A 24,559-nucleotide genomic window follows, 5' to 3' on the forward strand; every position below is an offset into this window, starting at 1 on the left:
CGAGCTGCTATGGCTTCAGTTATCTGTCTCTTACTCATACTCAAGCTAGGCTTGGCTAACATAGGGATCTATCCCAGGGACCCTTACTGCATACAGACTTCCTGATTGGCCTGCTTTGTCTAAGACAAACTACCAATCTGCAGGCAACTTCAAGCTCTATATTATTTTCAGAACCTGACATAAATTAATTGATTATAATGAATTTCCTGAGAACGAGTCTGAACATGGAAACCATTGAAACAATTTTTACGTGTTGACCCATGCTGCTCAGAGAAACAAGATTGATAAAGCTGAAAGGCTCCAAACCTTTCAGCTTTATCAATCTAGAAAGTAATGAAGTTTCCTTTATTGAAAGTTTAATTTTTTAAGTTAAGTTATTAAGTTTAACTTTAATATTTCTATCCCAAAATATACAGAGTAAAAACAGTTGTGTAGTGTTACACACACACGCACTGCAGACAGATATGCATAATCAGAAACAGATGCTTATGATGAGTCTATGATAGTGCAGTAAGTATGAGGTGCTGTTTCAAGTGGTCCTTATATAGAGTCACATGACCAAGAGTGTGTCAGCAGTATATAAATATGTATAAATATCTAAATAAAAATTTCCCTCTCGCCCGTGTGGGTCTATCCTTCAAGCCTGGGTCATCTATCAAAGGGCATATGAAATTATGCACAAAAGGAATTACTAATGTTAAAAAATGTGGTTTTATTTATATATGTTTATATATAAATATATACGGTGGCCCCTAGAGACAAAGCAGAGAGAGAAAGAGAGCCAAGGACAACAACAAGAGACAACATCGTCACATTAGAAAAGGCATAGTAATCATCCACAATTAATTTCAGTTGCGGATGATAAAGGATTCAGAAAGTTTATTCATGGACTCTCCCAAAAAATCATCCCAGGCTTATATGACAGAGTATGTGCATCTTCTTTTTGTTTTGCATATTTTATTTTATTGTGTTGTGGGTTGCAGTGTTTTGTGTTTTGCTTTGTGTTGTTTCACTTTAAATTTATTTAAAAGGAGAAAGCTGAAAATTTAAATAGTTAAAAGTTGAAATGTGAATCATTGTTTTTTGTATTTTATAATTTATTTATTACATTTTATGTGGCGTGAATAAATAAAAGTATATTTACGGTGGCCCCTAGAGACAAAGCACATACAAACTCCGAAGCACGTACAAACTCTCTGTGTCTGATTTTAATTGTGGAATAGTGATGTGTTTCACTGCCCATTCCCCTCCCACGACTAGCTCACTGTGATAAGCAGCTGCTCTCAGAGCACGTAGCGCAAGTTTGAATCTTGCCCGTGGAAGCATGGTTTCAGCACACATTGCAGCTTCTTTGGCTGTTTTCAGCAGACAATTTCCCTACAGGGCATTCACCCTGCATTTTTGCAGGAAATGCAACTTTTTCTAGTTTAATTACACTTTGGATTCTGGGGTTTATGTGATCAGATAGTCTACTAGTCTCCTGAATCCACAGAAAAACGATAGTGAGAGATGCGTCATTCATTTCTTTTACAAATGCGTGTGTAATTCATAGAAGCAGTACTATCAAAACATTAATTCAGTAATTCCAAATGAATTTGGTCCATAAAAATGGGAATCCTGGCGCCAATGCCTATTGGCAGCAGGTACACCACCTGTCGAAACCGAAGTTAAGAGCAATAAAACCTTGAATTTAGTCACACTTCCCTGGTGTTTTTTAACAACACTGCAGAGAAATGTTTTGAAAAATCTGAAATTCAGAAGATTGACACAGCGTTGAAATGTCAGTATCAAGTGCCCCCCATTCCTACCATTTGCTTTTGTGTTGCATAAGGTCAGACAGAAAAACTATTTTGTACTTTGGTCAGCAGCCCAAAGAGTAACTTCTTATATTCACATTATTACACTCATCAAGAGAATAACATTCATTCTACGAGTTTGTGTACAAAACAGTAACATTAAATTTACATTGCTGAGATTTATGTTACCTCAGCGTTGTTTTAATTCACCTCTAAGTAAGAAAAGTAAGTGAAATGTATAAAGAATGGAAAGGAACCCTCTTTTTTTTTTTTTTAAAGGAACATACATACATTTGACTCATGCAGAATCTCTGTTTATAATAATAACAAAAACACAACAAATCAGGTATACATTTTTATTTGAGTTCACTTTCGTTTTCTAGAAGAAACACTTAACTTTTTAAAGCAATACTGTTAAAAATGATTTTAAATACATAAATTTATACAGGAATTACCCTTGTCTATTTAGTAATTAGTATGACATCCAAAACTTGTATTATGATCATTATTAAACTTTAACATACCTCTATTAGCACCCAAGGACACACTAAAAAAGTGTTTTTAGTTTACATTTATACTGAAAATCAAAGCAAATTAATGCTACATAATTATCTACATGAAATGTGTCTCAGGGATTTTTAATATATTTCATATTTTTTTGTATGTTCATATATGGCTGTCTTGTTTAGAATATGTTGTTTGTGTTTAGAAAAATTTATCATATTAATTTAATCTCTTGCAAGAATGGAATGAAAACGTAAAATGCTCTGGTGCAATGGAGCAAGGAACCTGTACTGAGCGACTCGCATTCCCATTTTCCGTGCAGCCACCACCTCTTGAAACATCTCATCTGTGTAGTAGGTGCACCTGTTCTCAGCCACCATGCGATCAATCTTGCCGATTAGCTCATCCACTTGCTTTCTGTCATTGTTTAGGTTATCAAAGACATGGAACCTTTTTCCACATCTTAGGATAATATCTTTAAGACCTTGTTGACCTTTATTTACATACTCTTCTATCGTCATGTCTCCAAGATCACCACCGCGGGTGAACAAGACAATCATGTAATGGTTAGCCTGTGGGCCAAACAGCTCCTGCAGGGCTTCCACAGAGTTTTTTTCTTCTTTGGTGAATCGACCGACTTGAATGACCAGCAGGAACACGTGAGGACCTGGACAGGAGATTTCAACACATCTCACAATTTCTTTTTTGATCATTTCTGGGGATTTTGCCGTGTCCAAAATGCCTGGTGTGTCTACCACATTAACTACTCTGTTACCAAACGTCTTCGCATGTTGTTCACAAGATGCAGTCACTGACTCTGAACTGGGAGAAGAAATGAAATATTTATGTCCGAGAATGGTGTTTCCAGTAGCACTTTTTCCCACACCAGTTTTTCCAATCAGCACAATCCTCAAGTCAGGACCTGAAACACAGATTGCACCAAAACATTTTACCATGTCAGAAATCAGTAACTCAGCATCTCAGAATCTCAGTTTGGGATATTAACTATACACAGGTAGAGCTTACCTTGTGGAAATAAAGCCATATTTTAGTAAGTATTGTCCCTGTGGAGGTGAGAGCGACGAATGTGAACGTTTCTGTTGAACTCAATATTTATAGCTCCATAGCTGGCACGCCTCCAGTACTTGCAAATCAGGTTCTTGAAATATTTACAGAGCAGTAGGGAAATGGTAAGGAGAAGATTTGTAGCTGCTTATAGTATGAGAAAAAATGTTTTTTACAGACAACTGTATTTCTGTTGCCCTTGTCCTCACTCAACTGACCTGCAGGTGTATAAAGTATAATAATAATAAATAACAACTATATTTGTGTAACACTTACAAAAACAAACAGTTACAAGGTGTTTCATATTTTGAATAATAAACGTTTTGCATTAATACCAAGAAAAACTACATTAATACTACATAGTAAGTTGTATTATTAGTGAAGTTGTAGTTCTGAATGACAGATAAGTTTCCCAACAGGATCAATAAAGTATACATTATTATTCATCTAATAATAATACATTTTATTTAAGAGCGCCTTTCAGAACACTAAAGGACACTGTACACAGCAGAACAAAGCAAACATAAAAACAGGCAGTTTACAAAATCATAAAACCTAAAAATAGATTTCAAATAGGAGAATGGAAAAGGTTATGTGGGATAAGCTATTTTGAACAGGTGAGTTTTGAGTCTAGACTTAAAAAGATAAAAGGAAGTGATATGTCTTATATCAGGAGGGAATTCCAAAGTCAAGGAGCAGAGCAACTGAAAGCCCTGCTCCCCATGGTGACAAGACGAGAAGAGGGGATGGAGAGAGAAAGAGAAGAGCAGTTAAAAGGAGTAAGTCCAGAACAACAAACTAGGTCCAATGTATGGCTCTTTATTTCTTTTGTTTAAAACCAAAACTATCGAGGCAGGATGAAAACTCTTTAGTGAGAGGACGATCACTGTTATCCATATGAATGCTAAAGTCACCCAGGAGTATTATATTAGGGGAAACAGTAGCCAAGTGGGTGAGCAGATTGGCAAAGTCACTTATAAAAGCAGAATTGGACTGTGGAAGGCGGTAGGTAACGTCTATAACAGTTGGAACAGATCCTGAGAGGTGACAAACAATGGATTCAAAAGAACTGAAGACAGGTACAGACAACGGGGAGAATTTCCAATTCTCATGGTAAATTACCGCAAGACCTCCACCACAGCTGGACTCACGAGCTTGGCAGGTGTAAACAAACCCCAGGGGAGTGCCAAGAGCCCGCAGCCAAAACAAACAGGCAAGATGAACTAGATCCAAAGTACTTAGGCACTTGCGAGATTCTTCAAATTTTATATATAAGAGATAAAAGGAGATCGGTGGGTAGCGGCAGCAAGTCGGGGCAGCAAGTCCTGCCAGCATTCACTCAACCGGAACCAGAATGACATGACAAACCTTGGCATCTTCACCATTTAACCATTCACTGCACGTACAATATCTACATCTCATCAAACGTTTAGTAAAGAGACGGATAATATTATTTTATTTTATTTATATAAAGTCTTCATTTTACTATGCATGCATCTATCCCTCCCTCTTTCTATCCAATAATCTACCACTCATGTAGGACCGGGTAACTGGGGCAGCAGCCTTAAGAGAGAGACCCAGTTTATTGGGGGAAACACCCAGTCATTCCTAGGCCAGATATTATCTCATCAGTGTTCTGAGTGAACTAAAGGGCCTCCACTGAGTAGACCAAGTAGATCTATATAAGGACACGCCCAGAACACCTCACCTAGGAGTCACCAAGAAGACATTCTCTGCAGATGTCAGTGTAGCAGGAGGAATACATTTATTTATATTTCTTAAATGCTGTAGCTCAGACAGGCAACATTCTAAAAGTTAATGTGTCTGAATATGTCAGAAGTATGAAACTATTAATCATTTTTTTGACTCAAATCCTCAAAATCAGTCTCAGTGGGTCAACCCAGGGCTGAATCTTCCCAAAGGAATCATAGGCTCCTTAATGAATCAGCAAACCATGTTTGGTGGGACGGATACAGCACGGATAGGGATCATTTCTCAATACTCAAGAACATACTTCGCAAGTTCACATGGGAGTCAATAATTCTGGAGAACAGGAGAACGCAGAGCTATCATTCTACAATTGGAACGGGAGTGTACTTGATGACCTCACAGCACAAATCAGCTGTGATTAATAAATTACACGACATAAAAAAATTACTAATTAATTAATTTTAGACTTCTTTAAGAAAACAGAAAGATCACTTAAGAAAGTATTTTAAGCACTTTGACAAAAATTTCTTTTACATATGATGTGTTTTATAATGTCTAATAAGCTTCCTACAGTCAATATTACACAGGTATGCACAAGTCATACTGCTTATTTCAAAAACCAAACAGGTCAAGTGTAAGAAGGCTTTTATTTTTATTTTAGTAAACACTCAAAACTTACAATAGAAAGCTGGGGTTTGGCACAGAAGGACAAATATTAAAAACATCATTTGATCATTTCTGCAGCAGTCTTCAGGATGGGTTAGTATTAGCATGCTGTATTTTTAATCTTAGGTTTATTTCAGAATGGGCTGCACATTTTTACATCAGGGGATAAAAAGAAGCAAAATATTCAGTTAAGTAAACTGACAGCTCTCCAAGTAAGACTTCAAAGTTAAATAACTTGATCCAGTTACAGTGGCTTGCAAAAGTATTCGGCCCCCTTGAACTTTTCCACATTTTGTCGCATTACAGCCACAAACATGAATCAATTTTATTGGAATTCCAGGTGAAAGACCAATACAAAGTGGTGTACACGTGAGAAGTGGAATGAAAATCAAACATGATTGCAAACATTTTTTACAAATAAATAACTGCAAAGTGGGGTGTGTGTAAAAATTGATTCATGTTTGTGGCTGTAATGTGACAAAATGTGGAAAAGTTCAAGGGGGCCAAATACTTTTGCAAGCCACTGTATGAAGCTTAACTAGGATGTTGGTTTTCTTCTGTGAACTAATGATTTACGTTCTGTCTAGGCTCCACCTGCTCTGTCCTGACTGAATGCTGCTCACAGAATCTGTCTAATTGCCAATCAGCAGAGCACTATACAATACCTATGGAGCCGTGTTTCATGGCCCTCTGGCTATTTTGATTGCCATACCTGTGCAGACTTGCATGCCTTTTGAGTTATGTGTTTTCTGTGTTTTCATGTTCAGACTGCCTGTAAGGGAGAGCTGCCTTTTGTTTTGAGTCCCTGTTTTTTCCTGTTTATGTGTTGTTAGGTAGGTTATGGTTATAGGTTGTATATTTTGCTTTCTCTTGAGTTATGTAAGTTCCTTTTATTGTCATATCAGGGATGTTTTGTTTGTTATGTTGGCCTTGGCTCTCCCTGAAGTTCACCCTCAGTCTGAACTATGACTTCAACGCTAGCAGGAAATTAACCTTTTAAAACTACCATCTTGGCTCCTCCTTCACTATTTACCTTTATGTTAGTCCCTTCTAACCCCTAGACTAGCCTGGGGATGTAACATAAACTGGGGGCTCGTCCGGGATTAAAACCTGTTCAATCTATTTTTAGATAGTGAAGGTTTAGAGTTGTTTATTTTTGCTGGTGTATTTGGCAGAGGGAGATAGTATGGCTCCGACCGGCTTTATGTTATGCCATTAGCTTTTCCTAGGTCACGGTTTCCTTCCACATAAAGCTTTGCAAAAATTGCATAAAAAGCGCTTGTAGCAATAAAAATATAATAATAATAATAATAATAATGGATTGGATTTATATAGCGCTTTTCTGGCACCCAAAGCGCTTTACAATGCCACTATTCATTCACTCTCACATCCACACTGGTGGAGGCAAGTTACAGTTGTAGCCACAGCTGCCCTGGGGCAGACTGACAGAAACACGCTTTGCCGATCCGATCAGCTGTTCGTAACACTTCCTAGGTTGGAATAGATGTTAGCGTGAACTATCGTATGTCCGCCATTACCTGGCCGAAACCGGAAGTGACGTCATTTTCGCGGAAAATTTAGTTTTCTATCTTCAGGGTCTTATAAGCCTATACTGGTGTTTTTAAAAGTTATCTTTGACTTTATTACTTTCTGTGTCGTTTCTGGGATGCTTAGAACTCAAATTGCACTGCTGGGAATAGTTTATTTTGATGCATATGCTGCTTATTTGCAAATTTGCAATATAATATTTATTTTTGTTTTTCCTGCGGTATATAAAAATTGGTGTATCTCAAAAATAAAACTATGAAGACACTCAAAATAAATTTCCTGTGATTGGAAACTATTTTGTGCAACTTTTTTGTATTTACAGTTTAGAGCAATCAACCTCTTAAATTTCTCTAACTATAAATATATATAAAAAGAACAAAAACGGTTTTCAATTTTTTGGGAGTTTAGTGCACTTTTTTGCAATTTATGTAGTTTCTTTGGACTTAATGCATAGATATTATTAAAACCTGGGCTATAATGGTTGTATTGATGTATACTTGAAATGCTCCCAAAAATGGCTCTACAGCATGTAAAAATATAAAGATAAGCTCTGGCGGATTTGGTGCTATGGTAGGTCTTATAGGGTTAATAGGTCTGTACTTTGTTGCAATCCACTTGGTTATTGTGTCAGTCAATATTTCTGAGGCAGACTTACTAAGTCCCTGATGCTCTGTGAGTGGTTTGTCGCAAGCTGGGTGACACGTCAGCCAAAGTCCTAGCAGCATCCCCGACTGACGTATGCTTCGCGTCAATGTGATATTTTAAACTGGAAGTGCTTCAGTGAAAAGAAAATTCCTTCTTGCACAATGTTCATAATACTTTATGTCAGTCGACTGTTCTGTCTTGTTATTTTTTTAATACTCAAATTTCCCATCGAGAGGGCAAATGTACGTTTATCATCTTCCATATGGAGTTGATTGGTTGAGCTGCCTGTCACTACCAGTTCAACTGCCCATTTGTGCATGTGCGAAGGTAACTCTCCTTGGACAAACTGCCCGAAGTGCGTTGACAGAAACATCTCAGGGATTTTGAGTCATTCTGCACTCCAGATGCATTAATTGCATTAAAAATTTTAATCGCGTTGACCGTGATGGCGGATTAATTTGCGTTAGGGCGCTAATTGTGACAGTACTAGCACAAATACAAACAAAACTTTAAGTCGAAGGCATTTGGAACTTAAAAAAATATTGAACAAAACTGTTTTCTTTAAGTTGGTGTATAAAGCAACATTTTAAAGGAGTTCATCATTTTTGGATTACTTTGTTTTTGCCCCTGAAACTTGGTATCTTTTGGTCTGCACAAGTGCATTAATATCAGGTGTCATGTCCTGACTAGCAGCCAATCTCAGAATGTCATCTAAGCGCTTATGTGTGAGCCTTGAGCACAGTGTTTTTTGATTGATGTTCATTATTGAGAAAATATACATTTTGCAGCACTCAAAGCACTTTACACAATATGCCACATTCAGCCATTCATACAAATATTTTCTTTTCTATTCTATTTTCTATTTCTATTCTTTTTGGTGCTTCCTAGCTAATACGTTCATAGTCCAGTGGCTGCATTGAAGAGCATCTTGGGTTTAGGATCTTGCCCAAGGACACTTGGCATGCAAACTAGGCCAGCCAGGGAATAAACCACTAATCTTCTGATCAGTAGATCTGATTTGAAACTGCAAATTCTGTCTCAAGTTCACCAATTATCTTAAACTGTTTCTCAAACTCACATAGAAATCCTGCAATCTTGTTTTTATAATTTTTCATATGAGCATTAATGCCTGTTGGACATACCTTTCTTAGGCAAGGGAAATGTGCAGGGTCACCACTCCATGAATTGTTCAGTTTCATTGCATAGATTGGGAGTCACCGCTCCTAGTGCTCCGATTACCACTGGGACTACGGTTACCTTAACCCTTTCACAACTTCTCCAGCTCTTCTCTAAGCCTGTGTAATTTCTCGAGCTTCTTGTGTTCCTTCTTCCTGATATTGCTGTCATTCAGAACCGCTACATCAATCACAACGGCCATCTTCTTCTGTTTTTCTATCACCACCGTCTGTAGCTGGAAGTCCATCAGGATCTTAGCTCGGTCATTATCCACCACCCTTGGGGGCGTCTCCCATCTTGACCTTGGGATTTTCAGGCCGTATTGGGCACAGATGTCTCTGTATACTTGCTTATGGTGTTCCATTTATGCCCTGTCTGCTAGCATCTTGCACCCTGCTTAGGCTTTTAAACTTAATTATTTACATTTTTCGGTGTTAAGTGTTTCCAGTTCATTACAGATTCCAAGATAGTTGTTTTATTCGGCTTACATGACCATGGTTTTGCATTGCTGCTTATTATACAGACACTGCCACAGGTGTTTCCTGGTATTCATTATTATTTTTTAAGTTTGTTTTAAAAGGTTTTTCCCTGATTATTAATATAATATTAAATTGAAATACATGGACACAGGAGCAAGAGAGACAAGAGAAAGATAAAGCATGGCATGGTGGCATGGGCCCAGGATATACCAAAGAACATAACATTAAACCTCAAACAAATAAAAAATAATATTGTGTTATATACTAAAATATTTGAGATACCAGTATTTTTGTTGTCAATTGTCACACAGGGAATGTGATGGAATTAAGACAGCAAAGCCAAATGACTTTTACTGGAAGCCAGTGTAGTGAACATAACACTGGTGTAATGTGCTCTCTTTTTCGTGTCTTTGTTAAAAGCCTTGCAGCAGCATTCTGGACTAACTGGAGACGGTCAAGATTCTTTTTGCTCAAACAAAGAAAAAGACTGTTACAGTAATCTAAGCAAGAAGAAATAAAAGCATGAACAATTATTTCTAACTCAGATTTAGACAAAAAGTTTGCAGTTTGGAGATATTTCTTAGCTGAAAAAGGCAGTTCCTAATTTACTGTCTAGAGTGTTGCTCTAGAGACATGGCAGAACGAAAAACGACACAGAGATACCTGAGGCTCGGGTGAACAAATGATCCAAAAGAACCAAGATGCTCTTTGATTATAGATATCTGGTTGTCAGAGGCAATAATAATCAGCAACACCTTTTCTTACAAGATCTGTCTAACTAATTATTTTAACATTCTGGGTGTTAAGTCAAATTGTTGTATGTTGTCATTGTGTTTCTTAAATTTGTAAAGTCTTAGTTCAAACTATAGGATCAAAGACATTCCTTTGTCTGACCCCCTCCCCAGCCTCTCGAGGTTCTGGGAGGAGGCTGTAGTGTTTTATCACAAGCACATCCCTTGTGAAGATTCTGTTTGTTGTTTGGTAAACTTCTTGCCCTTTTATGGCTTCACTGTGTTGTGTATGGTGAACCAATACAGGAATTGAACCATATATTGGGTGTGGGGGAGATTACCCCCTTTATGACCAAGGATGTTGTGATCAGGAAGTCACGCACACAGAGAGACGCACACACTCACTCATGTACATGTACACACACACACACACACACACACACACATTCTTGCACACATGCTTACACGTGCACACACATACACATTGCCTTGTCTTTGTAACCAAGGGGTGTTTTACGAGGGGGGGGTGCTTGTGTTGTGTATTGTAACAGTTTGTCAATAAAAAGGCTGCGAGGAGAACTGCTCTTTGAAGGAGTTGGTCTGGAGACAGGTGAGGAGCATTTAGCTTCACAGCCTGGTTCTGACCAAGCTTCCCTCATTAGCAAGTAAAAGACCGGTTGAAGGTGTACTGTCTTGTTTTCATTCTTCATGAGGAATAAGTCTCTAAACTAGCGGGGCCTGTGGAAACACAGACTGAACACTGGATATAAGAACTGCTCCAATCACCTTTTTTCCAGTTGTTGAACCAGTACCTGCAACAAACAAACTTTATTTTTTCTCAAAATTGTCAGGCTATGATGAGAAAATGCACCTCTGAATATGATAATGACTCTGAATAAAATAGCGATTTATTGTTTTTGCTGCAAGTTATTAACAGTAGTTTTAAACAAATTTTAAATACACTGAGATGACATACCGAGACAAAAACTGTGTCATTGTCCATATACTTGTAAGTAACTGTTTGTGTTAATGGATGAAAATCCAGTTATTAAGAGAAAGGTTTTACCGCAAAGATGACAAAACTGAATGTTAGAAACGTTATTTATAGCTTCACACATGACACACCTCCAGTATTTGCATAACAGGTTATTAAAACACAGACAGAGATCAGCTTGCAGACAACTCGCCTTCTTCACTTTGCTAAACTGGACGGAAGGACTGAAGGACTATGTCTTCTAGTAGGTGAAAATTTTCTGTTAATAGTATTTTTAGTTGTTTTGCTGAAATGAAAAGAACTGGATAGCAAATGGGACAATTAACCATGTAACTTATTGTTTTCACAGAAAGGAAGATTGTAATTGTTATCCTGGGAAGAGATGAAGTCTTGAAGAAAGCCCTAATAACCAACATCCTGGGAAAAGATTTATCCAAATTAAATAAAAGACAAGCTTTGAAAAAAATTGAGATTTATGTAAATGATATATATGAAGTCATGTTTACGCCAGACTTGTATGCAGAATTTAAGGACATACAAGACTTGTTGTGTATTAATCGATATCCTGACATGTGTTTGCTGGTGGTAGAACATGGCTTTTCAGCAGACGATGCTCGGAAGCAGATAGAACATCTGAGCAATAAGACTGAAAAACCTGCAGAAGAGTTTATCGCTTTGCTTCCACTCAGCTATAAACCCACAGATTATCCGTTCATATCCTGCACCATGGAACAGGTTTTCTGTGAACTCGACAGACTGGCTGAAGGCAGAAATCTGATGCTAACCAAAACAAAGTAAGGATGAAAAATAACATAATGCTTTATGGTATTTTTTATGTATTTGTGGGGGAAGGTTGATATGCTACTAAAACAAAGTTATTAAGGCTTTATTTGAACATTAGGTGCACAGGTAATCGTGTTGTGGTGAAGGTGTGTTCCCTGGCTCAGCTGCAGGGGAGGATGGTGCAGTGAACTCAAGGGACAGTGTCAGGAAGGTTAGAGGATCAGGTGGACATGAGTGAACTAATGACGTTTCTTCCTTTTTATAGTGAGGTCAGAGACCAGAGACGGGAGAGTGCGCAGACAGCTGGAAAGCCAGCGGATGTATGTGCCGAACCAGGAAAACAGCCTATAAGTGAAAAATCAATCAAAACCATTAAGCAACCACAGGAACAGAGTGTCAGGTCACGGCCCTTTGTACCTCTTCCACGTTTGTCAGAACCACGCACTGTGACAGGAATGCCAGGTAAACCACAATCTATACACTGTCTTTCAGACTTGTTCAGACTGATATCAGTTGGAAGTTCATTATTCAAAACTATGTTGATGTTTCTGAAATTCATTACAGGAATCAATACAATACAACACTTCAATACAGCAAAGCGTACCAGCAACAAAGTGAACCTTGTTCTCCTGGGAATGTCTGGGACTGGAAAGAGTGCGAGTGGAAACACCATCCTTGGAAAGTCAGTCTTCTTCTCTAGACCCAGTTCACAGCCAGTCACCAGAGATTGTGAGATAGCAGAAACAGAGATAAATGGCAAACATGTGCGTGTGATAGATACTCCAGACATGTTTGATGATGACATTGAAGAATCAGTTAAGAACAAATATCTAAAACGGTGCAAAGAGCTCTGTGAGTTACACCCTTGTGTGTTTGTACTTGTGATGCATATAAGCAGATTTACAGATGGTGAAAGAAACATACTGAAAAAACTGGAAAAAGCTTTTGGGAGGAATGTTAAAGAACAAACTGTCATCCTGTTCACTAAAGGAGATGATTTGCATCGTGCTGGAAAAACACTGACTGATTTTCTGCATAGTTGCCAACCTGATCTGAAGGAAATGATTCAACAGTTGGGCAACAGGTGTGTTCTCTTTGAGAATAACAGATCAGGTTCAGCTCAGGTGGAAAAGCTGCTGGACACAGTGATCATGGTGTTAGAAAAGCAGCAGAAATTATAATGTCATGTATCAGATCATCATGTACAGTGTAAAGATATAAAAAGGTTTGACAATGAAATTATTTGATGTCATAAACCAGTAGATAAAAATCTTATAATTTTCATTTTTTATGTATTATTTTACTTTATTTCCTACAAATCAGCAAATGAAAGAGTAATGGATTGATAAATTATATTGGGGTTTTTTGTTGTTGTTTTTTGTGAATCTTGGTCAAACAAATTAATAAAAGCTCTTAATTTTCTAATTTTGGAAAGTGCAATAGCAGCAAATTACTCCTGAATACAATAAAACTAAGTCATTCAGTGCATCTGGTGTCCCTTCAGATAAATAGATCATTGTTAGAGCCTTAGTTTTGTTTTTGGTCCTCTGTAAAAACATCTTAGGTATTCATGTTAATTTAATAGAAGTGAGGGACCTGTGGAGTCACTAGAGCAACTGTAACTGCTGATGTGTCGCCATCTACTGGACATTTGATTAATAGGCCAGAATAAAGAACTTTTGACGTTGCTGCACTACTTAATTTAACCTCCTAGGACCTGGCGTCCACATATGTGGACATCACATTTTGGGTTAGTTAGACCAAAATACTTAATTTTGCTCTACAAGGGTCTGATATCCACTTACGAGGACATTATCCTGCTACTGTTCTATCGAAATTTTAAACGAATATCCTCATATGTGGCTCTCATTTTTCTTAGAAACAAAAATCAGGTAAAAAAAAAATATCTGGTAATTCTTTATTTTTACATTCATCAGGTCCCTATCAGCCCAAATATCAAAGAGAAATTAAAAATGCATGCCGTGGAAGAGTTCTGGTCTTAGGAGGTTAAATTATCCTTCCATCCATCTTCCTCCACTTTATCGCGGGTCGCGGGGGCAGCAGCCTAAGCAGAGAAGCCCAGACCTCCCTCTCCCCAGCCACCTCCTCTAGCTTATCCTGGGGAACACCAAGGCGTTTCCAGGCCAGCCGAGAGATAAAATCTATCCAGTGTGTCCTGGGTCTGCCCCAGGGTCTCCTCCCGGTGGGACATGCCCGGAACACCTCACCCAGGAGGCGCCCAGGAGGCATCCTTGTCAGATGCCTGAACCACCTCAACTGGCTCCTTTCAATGTGGAGGAGCAGCGGCTCTGAGCCCCTCCCGGATGGCTGAACTTCTCACCTTATCTCTAAGGGAGAGGCCAGCCACCCTTCGGAGGAAGCTCATTTCCGCCGCTTGTATTCGCGATCTCGTTCTTTCGGTCACTACCGGTCGGTCACCTATGGCTCGTGGCCATAGGTGAGGGTAGGGACGTAGATCGACCGGTACATTGAGAGCTTCGCCTTTACACTCAGCTCTCTCTTCACCACGACAGACCGGTGCAGCATCCGCATCACTGCGGCCGCAGCACCAATCCGTCTGTCGATCTCCGGCTCCCTTCTCCCATCACTCGTGAACAAGACCCCGAGATACTTGAACTCCTCCATTTGGAGCAGGAACTCATCCCCGACCCGGAGTGGGCACTCCACCCTTTTCTGGCTGAGAACCAGATTTGGAGGTGCTGATCCTTATTCTCGCTGGACTTAATTTAAATTACTTCAATTCAATTTTATTTATACAGCGCCAAATCACAACAACAGTCACCTCAAGACAGTTTATATGGTAAGGTCAACCCTACAATAATACGTACAGAGAAAAAACAAACAACGTATGACCCCCTGTGGCGCCAGTGGGAAAAAAAACTCCCCTTTAAAAGGGAGACATACAAGGATAAATACTCAACCTTTATTTATTTTCATTTAGAATATTTGACTTAATCTATTCAAATGTTTTTTTCTTATGTTTAAATTGATACAAAGCCGTAGTAGTTCTATAAGTTTTTAAATTGAACATTAAACATAAAAAATTACTGTAAAACGTATAAAACAGACAGAGTCGCTCTCATCATTTAAACCTGTTTACATCCAATCAAAGTCTGGCTTGAATTCTAAGCTGGAGATGATAATTTTTCTCACTGTTGAACTCCATCACTCTCTTCTAACTTTCAGCTTATCTATGCAACTCGTACTACCTCTCCCTCTGTAAATTTTTCTAAATGCAAATTTAAAATTTAAAATTTGTAAATTTCATTTTTGTAGTTCAATGGTTGGGCATTGCACAGCAATAAGCATTTCACTACATGTCGTATGATTATGTGTGTGACAAACAAAATTTGAATTTGGTTTGGTCAAATTTCTACGGTGACCCTGAAGTGCAAACCACAAAAACAAATCACAAAACGCACAACAAATTGAAAAGCGCAAAAACAAATTGAAAAGCGCAAAAACAAATTGAAAAGCGCAAAAACAAATCTCTTAACGCAAAAACAAATTCACTTACCGCAAAAACAAATTCACTTAACGCAAAAACAAATTGAAAAGCGCAAAAACAAATCACAAAACGCACAACAAATTGAAAAGCGCAAAAACAAATTGAAAAGCGCAAAAACAAAAACCAAACCGGAAGAGGTAGGTATCAATGCTGCAACAACAGGCATCACTGATTGGATGATGGATCCGGTAGCCTTTTGAACCGGAAGTTGTTCTGCCGAACGTGGTTATGAGAAAGAGCAGTCAACGGCTGTATCCCAATTCAGGGTCTGCAGCCTTAAAGTACGCAGCCTCAACGATCCTCAAGGGCCGTGTACTCAAAGACCGCTAAGGCCGGAAGTGCGAGGCTTGTGAAATGGGACGGTCTAGCCTCCGTCGCGCTGCCCAGGTTGCCTAGCAACCATCATAGCTGGAAACGTTTCATACAGCTTTGACGGAAATGAAGGAGAACATATTTTGTTCGTGTGTTTGTTTCTACACGAGATTTGTGTGATTTAATAAGTATCTGAGGCTGAGACCACAGGACTGTAAAATATGATTGCTGGCCTTCATATCTGTACTGAACAGTCATTTAAGATTAGCTAGTAAATAACAATTAGCTAATGTTGTTCATGAGACTAAAGTCAGTGTAAATATGATATGGCCAATATTATAGTTATTATATTAATCATAAGTTATTACAGCAGTGAGTTTGAACTCTCAAATCAAATCACTTCTATTGTCACATCACATGTGCAGGTACACTGGTACAGCACATGTGAGTGAAATTCATGTGAGTGAACTCTGTGTCTAATACTGAGCTTCAGTAAAGATTCAAGTTGCAGTTATTTATATGTCCTATCACCTTAAATCTTCACTCAAAGACACTCAAGTATCTTTGACAGTGTATATATAGATGTATTATATATAAGAGACAAATATTGATCGTTTAATATGTTGGCATTACTAAATTTGGCTCAATGCTTACATATATGTGTAAAAAGAAAATGTACGAGCTGTGATAACTGTGTCTGATAGAATGAAGAGTAGACTGATATATGAAATATCCCTTTATTGGTTGAGAAAATCAGACCATGTCATAACTGCTTTAAGTCATACAGAATAGATATCAGAGCCTTAAACAGGCTGACTTCTGCTAAATGGGTCAAACTGGGCAGAAAGTCTACAAACACATAACATCCTTATAGAATATGATGTAACACTATAGATCAACTTACCTCAGAATATATAAAGCATATAAACAATTACAGCAATATGATGCAACAAACACAGCAGTGCTACTAATCCAAAATACTCAAAGCTTCATAGAACTGAAACAAACATTTATTTTTAGCTCCATTCTGCTGCTGATACATACTTTAGGTTCCTGAATATTAAACTTGTTTCTGCCTTTCATAGTGTGTAACTTGAAGGCCCTGAGTACTTTCTCCCACACTGAAAACACTGGAATGATAACATTATTTGAACATTACCTAATAAGACTGATTCAGGACAGACAATTAGTTATGTTAAACTTTCCTAGCAGTCCTTCACAAACAGGGAACAGTCTGTCTATTCTCTCCATCTGTCAGCTGCTGCTGGCTCTTCCTCCTCCTCTTCCTCACACACTGCTGAGTTTGTCCTGGTGGATCATCAGGGGTGCAAAGCCTCACGGATGATGTGCAGCAGTGGGTCCCTCAGTCTGTCCTCACTCTGGACACTTGCAGTTGTCACACATGGAAATCAAATGTGTGATAAGCTGCAGGATTCAAACACAAGTGTAACTTATAAATACATGTTCATACTTTTATTCCACAATCAGAGAGAAAGAAACAGAGAGAGAGTGCAGGACAGACAGACAGGTGACAGTCTCAGGTGTATACACTGCTACAAAACAGCACAAGAGAAGGAGGATTTAGTGTTTGTGTTATCACGAGTGCTAAACAAGAAGAGTTCCCAGATGGTCCAGTGGACACATGTGTGACTCCTGTGATTAAAGCATCTTTCTTTCAGCTTAACGAGTGAACCGTCAGCTCGTTCAAACACACGTTAAAGTCCGTTTGGCTCGACACCACCGAACAGAGGCAGCAATATAACATAGCTAACATTAACAGTGCAGTGAATCCTGCTTGTGCCGTCATATTCAGGACTGCAAACCGAGCAGCATCACTGACTTTCAGCTTGTTGTGTTTGTGGATATATGACTGACTTTAATTATCCATAAAATCATCACATTCTCTGTAAGATTAAGGTCAACTATTGTATTATTATATTTTAAATGCTTTAAAACAAAGTAAACGCTGAAAGTACAAACATCGCTAATGGCAAATAACTTTGCCGACATATGGCCAACAGTAGTGTTTTAATGTTCCTCATTATTAAACATTTGCACATAAAAAAGTGACATCATATTCAGTACTTACGTTTAACAGTTTACTCTTCGGCCGCTACGCTTCTGCCGTCTGTGGCAAAATTATCCACAGTGACTGCCGCGCTATAAATTGTGGGATATGTTGGGCCACGAAGTCTACACCGCCACAGCCTTAAAATTCAGGGAAATGAAGGCCGAATTTGAGGGCCGCATTTCGAGCAGCCTTTGAATTGGGACAGCCTTCGGCGCGCCGCTGTGACGTAATCGGCCTTAAAATGCAGCCTTTAAGGCTGCAGACCCTGAATTGGGATACAGCCAACATGTTTTGTCCAAGTTGTGGAAAAAAGTTGGTAGAGCAGTCACCAAACTTCCGAACAGAACAACTTCCGGTTCAAAAGGCTACCGGATCCATCATCCAATCAGTGATGCCTGTTGTTGCAGCACTGGTACCTACCTCTTCCGGTTTGGTTTTTGTTTTTGCGCTTTTCAATTTGTTTTTGTGCTTTTCAATTTGTTTTTGCGTTAAGTGATTTGTTGTTGCGCTTTTCAATTTGTTTTTGCGTTAAGAGATTTGTTTTTGCGCTTTTCAATTTGTTTTTGCGCTTTTCAATTTGTTTTTGCGCTTTTCAATTTGTTTTTGCGTTAAGAGATTTGTTTTTGCGCTTTTCAATTTGTTTTTGCGCTTTTCAATTTGTTGTGCGTTTTGTGATTTGTTTTTGTGGTTGCACTTCAGGGCCACCGTAAATTTCAGCAGAGAAAACATTTAAGAAACCCTTTGCATCAAAACCTTCAGGTTCAAATATGGCAATGAAAGAGAGAAAAAGACATTTAGTTTCATTTTCAAGAGTTTACTTTAGATGTCTAAAGGGAATATAGGAACTTGTTACAGGAAAACAAGAATTTAACCTTCATATGCAGCCCTATGCACTAGTGCTGACATGTTGCATGAAAAATTGTTGGAAGTGGCTAATACTTAGCTACCTTGTTGTATCTGAATGTGATTCCTGAAGAGTTTTGTTACGAGGGAACATTTCTGATTCATTTGCATGATTCACTGATTTCATGATTCCCTGATTAATTTCCATGCCCCTAAATAGACACTTCACCTGTTGCCTACTGGTGGTGGTCAGAGGGCCTGGTGGCGCCAGTGTCCGGCAGCCTCGCCTCTGTCAGTGCGCCCCAGGGTGGCTGTGGCTACAATGTAGCTGCCATCACCAGTGTGTGTGGGTGGATGACTGGATGTGTAAAGCGCTTTGGGGTCCTTAGGGACTAGTAAAGCGCTATACAAATACAGGCCATTTACCTTTTTTTTTTTTTTTTTACCATTGATCAGTGGTCTTTGATCAATGAGCTTTGGTCAGTGGTTGTTGATCAATCGTCATGAGAATTTGCATAATTATGATGAATGAACTGACCTTCGAGCCCATTGTTCCTTCAGTGGGCTGGTTTCAGTCATTATGCAAATGTACTGTTTATAATATTGGGGAAACCTGCAGTCAGCTGAGACTGAAGAAGTCACTTGGATGAGTGCCGAAACGTTTCTCCCACTGAAAACGCTATGTCCAGACAACACATTCTCACTCCCTAAGCATAATATTTTACGCTACGTGACAAAACATTTTACACTTTCGGGTACCCAACACGTTCCTAAATGACGAAATTGGGGAAACTCAGAAAACATGAGAACCGTTTGGACTTAATCTACACATGTTCGTTCATTTTCTTAAAATCGCTTTGGAAAACACTATTTTACGTCATTTCACTGCTGATTAAGGTTAGGGATAAGTTTATTTATTTATTTATGTATTTATTTATTCCACACATGGTACAGCAATAATTAATTTCCCATACACGACCTTCCTTTCAATTAAAGTAACACTGTTTCCATGCAGGAGCAGGAAGAAGAATAAATTCTTATTGACACCTGCCCCCTATCTGTGATAATACAAGTAGGCAACCAAAATTACACTCTGACAATATTCTGCACATAACAAAACAAAACAAACCAAAGAGAACAATATAGTCAACAATGAGCAATACCACAAAATATCAAACTAAAGGATAATTTTTTTCTACAATTAAATTCTGTTATTTTCAACTTCTTCATGCTGGTTTATCATTTTATTCTTAAAGCAGATTTTAAATTGAGAAACATTTGTACAACACTTAAGATGATCATTGAGAGAATTCCAGTTTCTTATGCCTATGACTGTTGGACACATTTGCCTTTGTGTGGTTCGAGCAAACCGATGCTTAAAATAAAACTTCCTTCTGCCGTCCCCATTTTCTGAACACAATACAAATAAACTTTGTAACTTAAGAGGTAGTGTTTTATTTTTTGCCCTAAACATAATAATTAATGTCTGTAATTTCACTATATCTTCTAGATTTAATAATTTTGATTTTATAAACAAACTATTAGTGTGTTCTCTATATTTAACATTATGCATGATTCAAAGTGCTCTCTTCTGTAATAAATATAATGGTTTCATATTAGTCACATATGTATTCCCCCATACTTCAACCAATAACTCCGAAAGGGTAGAAACAATGAAAAATATAATATTCTCATTGTCTTGTAATCTAATATATATCTAACATTACCCATGATATAAATACTTTTAGCCAACTTTTTTTTAACATGTTCAATATGAGGTTTCCATGTTAACTTCTCATCCACTATTACACCCAGAAAACGGAATTCTGTCACTCTTTCAATTAATACTCCTTCTATAGATAATACTATCTCTTCATAAACTTTGTTTTTTCCAAATTCATCGATAACTTATTTACATCAAACCATTTTAAAAAATGTTTTCATTTCAATAACCATAATTTTAACCAATTCTTTCAAGTTTTCTCCGGAACAATAAAAATTTGTATCGTCTGCAAACAAAACAAAATGTAACATTTTTGACACATCACAAAAGTCGTTTATATATAAATTAAAAAGTTTTGGTCCTAAGACAGAACCTTGAGGGACCCCACATTCTATTTTCATTCTATGAGATGAATTGCCTAAACACTGCACATATTGAAACCTATTATCTAAATAACTGCTTAACCAGTTCAATACTATTCCTCTCACACCATAAGTACTTAACTTAGAAATCAAGATGGAGTGTTGCAGAGTGTCAAAAGCTTTTTTTAAATCAATGAATACCCCTATAGTATATTTATTATTATGTGTTGCTGATGAAATGTCTTCAATAGTATTCATTAATGCTATTGCTGTTGATCTGTTCCGTCGAAATCCGTACTGACTTTCACTTAACAGTTGGTCTTTTTCAATGAAACTATCAAATCTTTGTGCAAAGAGTTTTTCAAGCACTTTAGAAAACTGTGATAGCAATTATACTGGTCTATAATAGGGATGCACCGATACCACTTTTTTGAAAACGAGTACGAGTACGAGTACTTGCAGTTCAGTACTCGCCGATACCGAGTACTTAATAAAAACATGATTTAAATTTACAGGTAACAGCTTAAGCCATATAATTTAACAAAAAACAAACAAACAAGGGACTAGTTTGGAATTAAGAACATTTATTTAAAATGAAAAGCATGTTGTATGCAACATATTACAGAATAAATAATTATAAAAAAACAAAATTTAATTTTAAATTTGTTCGTCTGTTTCTCTGTTTGGAAGTCTCACTAGCACAGTCACAGCTGGGATGACATCAGAGGCTAGTGCGTCGTAGCTGCTCACTTTTTTAGTTAGTTCCTCAAAGGGGGCGAGGACGGCAACAGTCGTCTCCATAAGAACCCATTGGTGAGTGGTGAGATAGTCAGGGAGTTCATGCTCGGACACCCCCAGCACTCGCTTTTGCTCTATGAGGGACTGGAGCATGTAATACGTGCTGTTCCAGCGCGTCTGTACGTCCTGCTGCAGTCTCTTTATTGGCTGGTTGAGCTGTCCCTGAATTTCCTCGAGGCGGGAGTAGGCTAAGGCGGAATGTTTAAAATGCCCAACTATTTTCCGCCCCACTGCTATAGCATCAGCTATGCTCCTCTGTGCTAATAAGCCCACGTGAATAGCCAGTTGGAGCGTGTGCGCGACACACGGCAGACTTGGGAGCCCTGCGTCATTCATGGCTTTAATCATGTTTTTGGCGTTGTCACGAAGCACAACATGTACTGATGTTTTATGTATACTCCATGTCTGGAGCATTTCCTCAAACACATGCGCTATAGCCTGGCTGGTGTGCGAGCCGCGGAATTGTTTGGCATGTAATATGGCTCGTTGCGGTGTGAAACTTTCGTCTATCCACTGGGAGGTTAGGCTAATTAGCGACACGGGGCTAACACTGCTTGTCCAAATATCCGTGGTGAAACTAAACGCAGAGGAGGCTTGCAGTAGGCTGTGGATATGTTTTTTCACGGACACGTGTAGTTTAGGCAGCTCCGTGTCAGTCATGTAGTGACGGCTTGGGACATCATATCTGGGCTCCAGAACATGGAGGAGACGCAGGAATCCAACATTTTCTACCTCCGAGAGTGGCTGGTCACTCAATGCAATGTACTTGATAATTGCCTGTGTTATTTTCACAGCACGTGGATTGTCTCTGGACATTTTCTCTCGTCTTGCAAGAGTTTGCTGCAGCGTGGATTATGTTGGTTTAGAAGTGTGGGTAAACTCTTTGTACTCGTTGTCGTGTTGGGATTTTAGGTGCTTGATTAAATTGCTTGTGTTAAATGCGCTACCTTTTGAGCCTCCTCTGGACAATTTCGCTGAGCACAATTTGCAGTCCGCCTTTGTTTTGTCGTCTTCATTCACTTTGAAATAGTTCCACACAGCTGACATGCCTCGCCTTCTCCCCCGCTCTGAGCTGCAGCCGGGACCTGGGGGCGGGCACTCGGTGCCTGCGATTAACCCCTTACACGCCGCTCAAACATAGACATTTCTCAGACCGTGGTATCGGTCCCCGGTATCGGGGAACTTTTAACGAGTACGAGTACTTTAGAAAATTTGGTATCAAGGCCGATACCAGATACCGGTATCAGTGCATCCCTAGTATATAATTATTAAAACTATGTCTGTCTCCTGATTTATAAAGAGGGATAACTTTTGCCACTTTCATTCGGTCAGGAAATACACCCGTATAAAATGAGAGATTAAACATATAACAGAGAGGTTTGATTATACAATCCAAGGTCTTTTTTACGATGACCATGTCTAACCCATCACAATCAGTGGATGTCTTGTTTTTAGATTTTGCTACAATAGCTATGATTTCTTTTTCAGTGATTTCCCCTAAAAACATAGACTGTACGACTCTGCTATCTCCTTTCCATTCCTCATTCCATTCTGAATCATCCTGTTTTCTAATTAGGTTTGCCAGGTTAGGCCCAATATTCACAAAAAAAAAAAAATTCATTTACCACTTCATTCATATCACTTACAACCTTATTTTTCTTATTAAAGTAAGTAGGTAAATTTAAAGATATATATTTATTACCCAATACTTTTTTTTTTAAAGATATTCCACGTACACTTAATATTATTTTTGTTTTTGTAAAATAATTTTTAGGTTTAGGGCTGGAATACATGGCTGGAACGTGTGTTACCGTCGGACCGTCATTCCACTGGAAATCATCATCATCATCATCATTGTTTATTTATATAGCACTTTAAAAACACACAAGGCTGACCAAAGTGCTGAACAATAAAACATAATAGATACCATAAGAATAATAAATACAATAAAATAATGAACATAGCAAAAACAATAAAATATAAGTAAATACAAGTCAGTCAACCACTGAGTCAAAAGCCAGTAAATAAAAATGCGTTTTCAATCTGGATTTAAAAACCATCACCGATGTCGATTGCCTAATGTGAAGAGGAAGATTATTCCAAAGCTTAGGAGCCACAATAGAGAACGCTCGGTCTCCTCTCAGTTTCAACCGTGATTTGGGGACTGAGAGCAACAACTGCTCAGCTGACCGGAGCGAGCGAGTGGGGACATAGGGCTTCAGCAAATCAGACAAATATGCAGGTGCCAGACCATTTAAAGATTTAAAAACCAATAAAAGAACTTTAAAATGAATCCTAAATTCAATTGGAAACCAGTGCAGGGAGGCCAGGACCGGAGTAATGTGCTCAAATTTCCTTTTACCAGATAAAAACCGTGCTGCAGCATTCTGTACTAGTTGGAGGCGTGTCAGAGTGCCCAGTCCAACCCCTATTAAAAGGAAGTTACAATAATCCAAGCGTGAGGTTATAAAAGCATGGATAACAGTCTCCAAGTCACGTCTTGAAAGAAAAGGTTTAACCTTCGACAGACGCCTGAGGTGATAGAATGACGATTTCACCACCCCATTCACGTGGCCATCAAAGGTAAGTGCAGAGTCGATTTTTAACCCAAGATTAGTAATCGAGCTCTTCAGTTGAGGGGTCAGAGCAGCAAGGTCAACATCAGGCATATCAGAGGAGCGATTCGGGCCAAACAGAATTGCTTCCGTTTTACGTTCATTAAAATTTAAAAAGTTTTGAGCCATCCATGACTTAACATCACTAAGGCAATCAAGCAGGAGTCTAATTTGGGAGCTATCAGAATGACTGAAAGGAAAATAGAGCT

At 38.5% G+C, this 24,559-nt stretch overlaps 4 protein-coding genes across 4 annotated transcripts in view; 2 read left to right on the top strand and 2 right to left on the bottom strand.

The window, feature by feature from the left end:
• The window catches only part of LOC100709743 (GTPase IMAP family member 7), a 292,536-nt gene that overhangs the window by 251,909 nt on the left and 16,068 nt on the right, over positions 1-24,559 (top strand). The gene's annotated exons all lie outside the window — the stretch shown is intronic.
• LOC100710540 (GTPase IMAP family member 4-like) lies at positions 2,155-3,404 on the bottom strand. The gene is made up of 2 exons (XM_003457329.4): positions 3,327-3,404; positions 2,155-3,222 (listed from the first exon to the last, which is right to left on the bottom strand). Exons 1-2 carry the CDS (start codon positions 3,343-3,345, stop codon positions 2,525-2,527), a joined length of 717 nt encoding a protein of 238 aa, XP_003457377.2. The 5' UTR covers positions 3,346-3,404; the 3' UTR covers positions 2,155-2,524.
• Positions 11,508-13,519, top strand: LOC100710279 (GTPase IMAP family member 6-like). The gene is made up of 4 exons (XM_003457328.4): positions 11,508-11,558; positions 11,664-12,108; positions 12,363-12,559; positions 12,662-13,519. The coding sequence occupies exons 1-4, from the start codon at positions 11,549-11,551 to the stop codon at positions 13,276-13,278; spliced, it is 1,269 nt and encodes a 422-aa protein (XP_003457376.3). The 5' UTR covers positions 11,508-11,548; the 3' UTR covers positions 13,279-13,519.
• Positions 21,510-23,332, bottom strand: LOC112847779 (zinc finger BED domain-containing protein 4-like). The gene is made up of 2 exons (XM_025910154.1): positions 22,150-23,332; positions 21,510-21,924 (listed from the first exon to the last, which is right to left on the bottom strand). The coding sequence occupies exons 1-2, from the start codon at positions 22,549-22,551 to the stop codon at positions 21,595-21,597; spliced, it is 732 nt and encodes a 243-aa protein (XP_025765939.1). The 5' UTR covers positions 22,552-23,332; the 3' UTR covers positions 21,510-21,594.

The sequence above is a fragment of the Oreochromis niloticus genome, linkage group LG9 (genome assembly GCF_001858045.2).
Source record: "Oreochromis niloticus isolate F11D_XX linkage group LG9, O_niloticus_UMD_NMBU, whole genome shotgun sequence".
NCBI lineage: Eukaryota > Metazoa > Chordata > Actinopteri > Cichliformes > Cichlidae > Oreochromis > Oreochromis niloticus.